This window comes from Myxine glutinosa, unplaced genomic scaffold (assembly GCF_964187855.1).
Source record: "Myxine glutinosa unplaced genomic scaffold, kmMyxGlut1.1 SCAFFOLD_3337, whole genome shotgun sequence".
Taxonomy (NCBI): Eukaryota; Metazoa; Chordata; class Myxini; order Myxiniformes; family Myxinidae; genus Myxine; species Myxine glutinosa.
The window spans coordinates 39058-42285 of NW_027619430.1; the positions used below are offsets into that span (position 1 = coordinate 39058).

The 3228-nt window shown below is 33.6% G+C and overlaps 1 protein-coding gene across 1 annotated transcript; it reads left to right on the forward strand.

Annotated features, from left to right (window-relative positions):
• Nucleotides 1-1082: 1082 nt before the first annotated feature.
• On the forward strand, nt 1083-2830 carry LOC144889379 (uncharacterized). The gene is made up of 4 exons (XM_078769602.1): nt 1083-1249; nt 1676-2107; nt 2194-2387; nt 2479-2830. Exons 1-4 carry the CDS (start codon nt 1133-1135, stop codon nt 2693-2695), a joined length of 960 nt encoding a protein of 319 aa, XP_078625728.1. The 5' UTR covers nt 1083-1132; the 3' UTR covers nt 2696-2830.
• Nucleotides 2831-3228: the final 398 nt, after the last annotated feature.

The following is a 3228-nucleotide window of genomic DNA, read 5'->3' on the forward strand; positions in this document are numbered from 1 at the left end:
TCGCACTTGTGTTATTGTTGGAAAAAACACTTTTTGCACTTGTGTTGGTGCAAGAAACCACTTTTGCACTTGTATTAGTGTGGAAAAACCACTTTTCGCACTTGTGTTAGTGTTGAAAAACCACTTTTCGCACTTGTGTTAGTGTTGAAAAACCACTTTTCGCACTTGTGTTGGTGCAGGAAACCACTTTTGCACTTGTATTAGTGTGGAAAAACCACTTTTTGCACTTGTGATAGTGTTGAAAAACCACTTTTCGCACTTGTGTTAGTGTTGAAAAACCACATTTCGCACTTGTGTTGGTGCAGGAGTAGGTGATTAATGTTGCTTCTGGGACACCTCCGTTTAACATGGGAAATCCCTATCTAATGTCATTTACCCCCCTGTCTTTAAAAAAAATCATAAACACCTCTCTTTCTCCCTCTATGAACCTATAATCCTTCTCACCTTATGAACCTATGATCCTTCTCGCCTTATGAACCTATGATTTTCTTCCTTTATGAACCTATAATCCTTCTAGCCTTATGAACCTATGATCATTCTCACTTCCATGTAAATTTCCCTCTCACCATCACTTTTCTTCATTTCCCCTTAACACCTCTATTCCTGACCCCCTTGGTCTTATGGGCCTTTTACTCTTACTATCAATGATCATTGTTGTTCATTGATCATTGATTATGTTCGGGTCCTGTGCCACACACTTTTTGTTAAGCTCCGCGCCACTTTTTGCTAAGCCCCGCCCACTTTTTGTTAATCCCCACCCCTTTTTGGTAGACCCGCCCACTTTTGGTAGGCCCCGCCCCTTTTTGGTAGGCTCCGCCCACTTTTTACTAAAGACCACCCACTTTATAAACTCTCCAGCATTACATTATTTTTAGTTAAGACATTACATCATTTTCTGTTGAAACATTACATCATTTTCTGTTGAAACATTACATCATTTTCTGTTGAAACATTACATCATTTTCTGTTGAAACATTACATCATTTTCTGTTGAAACATTACATCATTTTCTGTTGAGACATGCCCAGACTTGCCCAAGGGAATTTCCACAGGAAATGACACACCCAGTCTTTCTTATAAAAGGCACTAACCACACAGGCCTTTTCAAACACACTTTCTGCTTCACTTGAGAATGGACTACTATGCTGAAAAGGAGTTGGATAACTTTGACATTCCTTGGAGTCCTACTACCTGTGTGGAGCTCAACCTTCAGATTGATGAACTGGACTCGAACCTCTTATCAATGGAGGTAAGTTTATTTATTTATTTATTTATTTATTAAAATTTTTTTTTTTTTGTATTTTTTTTTTGTATTTTTTTTATATTTTTTTTGGGATATTTTTTTTTATTATTTTTTTTTTTTGTATATTTTTTTTTTTGTATTTTTTTTTTTATTTTTTTGTATTTTTTTTTTTGTATTTTTTTTTTTTGTATATACAATATTTTTTTTTTTGTATTTTTTTTTTTTTGTATTTTTTTTTTTTTTTTTGTATTTTTTTTTTTTTTTTTTTTTTTGTATTTTTTTTTTTGGATTTTTTTTTTTTTGGATTTTTTTTTTTTTTTTTAGATAAGACTCGTGCAAGAGTCAACAAAGTTTCTTTTAATATTCATAGAGCTTGATTTATATAAATAATAATATTGTATTAAATTAATACGTTGTTATTTTCTCTCACAGGAAATTGTATCTGAGATACAAAATGAAAATACCACTTTTGCCACAACCTGGGGTGAAATGATGATTGATTTGTTTGAAGACCTTTTGAACAACCAAGACCCACAGAACGAGTTCTACCTTGATGACCCAGCCAAAGAGTTATACCGTGGAGACTCACTAAATTTGGGAAAAACAAATTATGAGGTCTGCCTAGATGGTTCTAACTGTGGAGCCTACCTTGGAGACTCACTAAATTTGGGAAAAACAAATTATGAGGTCTGCCTAGATGGTTCTAACTGTGGAGCCTACCTTGGAGACTCACTAAATTTCATAAAATTAGGAAAAGAGTTTTACCTTGGAGACTTTGAAAACTGGTTTCGTTTTGGAGACTCTAGCTGTGTGGAGCTAAACCTTCACCTTGATAAACTCGATTCAAATTTCTCATCAATGAAGGTAATATTTTATTTTAATATACATATAATAATTGTGTATTAAATGTAAAAAATAATTAATTAATACGTTGTTATTTTCTCTCACAGGAAATTGTATCTGAGATTCAAAATGAAAATACCACTTTTGCCACAACCTGGGGTGAAATGATCGATTTGTTTAAAGACCATGACCAAGAGAACGAGTTTTACCTTGATAATCCAACGAAAGAGTTTTACCTTGGAGGCTCTTTGGATTCTAAAGCAATGAACAATGTTCTTTCTTTAATGACGTTTGATTTAAGGTAAGTTCAGTTGATTAATAATCAATTAAAGTATATGTTATTTCATTCAATATTAGATAAGTAATATATTTCTTTTTTACATGTATTTCAGCAATATCAAGAAAGTTCGGGGAAGAAGATGCTGGAAAATACTTTCTTCCCATTTCTACTTTTTCCAACTTGAAAGCCTTGAAAGACAGAATTGGAGGAAGAGGAAAAATATATATATTGAAATACGTATTAAAAAACATTTTAAAAAAATATTGAAATACGTATTAAAAAAAGAAAAGGAAAAAAAGATTATGCTAGGGTTAGGGTTGGGATTTTGAATGTGAGGGTTAGGGATGGGGTTGGGTTAATGGGTTGGGTTAGGGTTGGGATTTTGAATGTGAGGGTTAGGGATGGGTTGGGTAAGGGATGGGGATGGGTTAGGGATTGGGTTGGGTTAGGGTTCTGGATGTGAGGTGAATTTTTGAATGAATGTCAAACCTCACAGACTCATTTATCTTATATTATCATTGAATTGTTTTTAAAAAGTTGGGAAAAGATAAATAGAATTGGAAGGTCATACAAAGAGATGGAGTTAAGAACTTTTTTTAATGGTTGATGTAATGGATTCAGTTGTTTTGACTAACAAATATGGTGTTTTAATGTGGGGGTTGGGTTAGGGTTTGTACATTATTATGACCCACTCACACACACACAAAAGTTAAGCCCCAACTAAAAAGTTGTGGGATTCTGTGTTTGGGGTTCACAGATTTAAAAACGTATCCCCATGATACACACAAAAGTTAAGCCCCAACTAAAAAGTTGTGGGATTCTGTGTTTGGGGTTCACAGATTTAAAAACGTATCCCCGTTAT

Excerpts from the sequence above, each read along its gene's own strand:
- LOC144889379 (XM_078769602.1), top strand. The coding sequence starts at position 1,133 with ATGGACTACTATGCTGAAAAGGAGTTGGATAACTTTGACATTCCTTGG. Across the intron at positions 1,250-1,675 it reads CGAACCTCTTATCAATGGAG|GAAATTGTATCTGAGATACA; the intron begins GTAAGTTTATTT and ends TTTCTCTCACAG. Across the intron at positions 2,388-2,478 it reads TTAATGACGTTTGATTTAAG|CAATATCAAGAAAGTTCGGG; the intron begins GTAAGTTCAGTT and ends CATGTATTTCAG.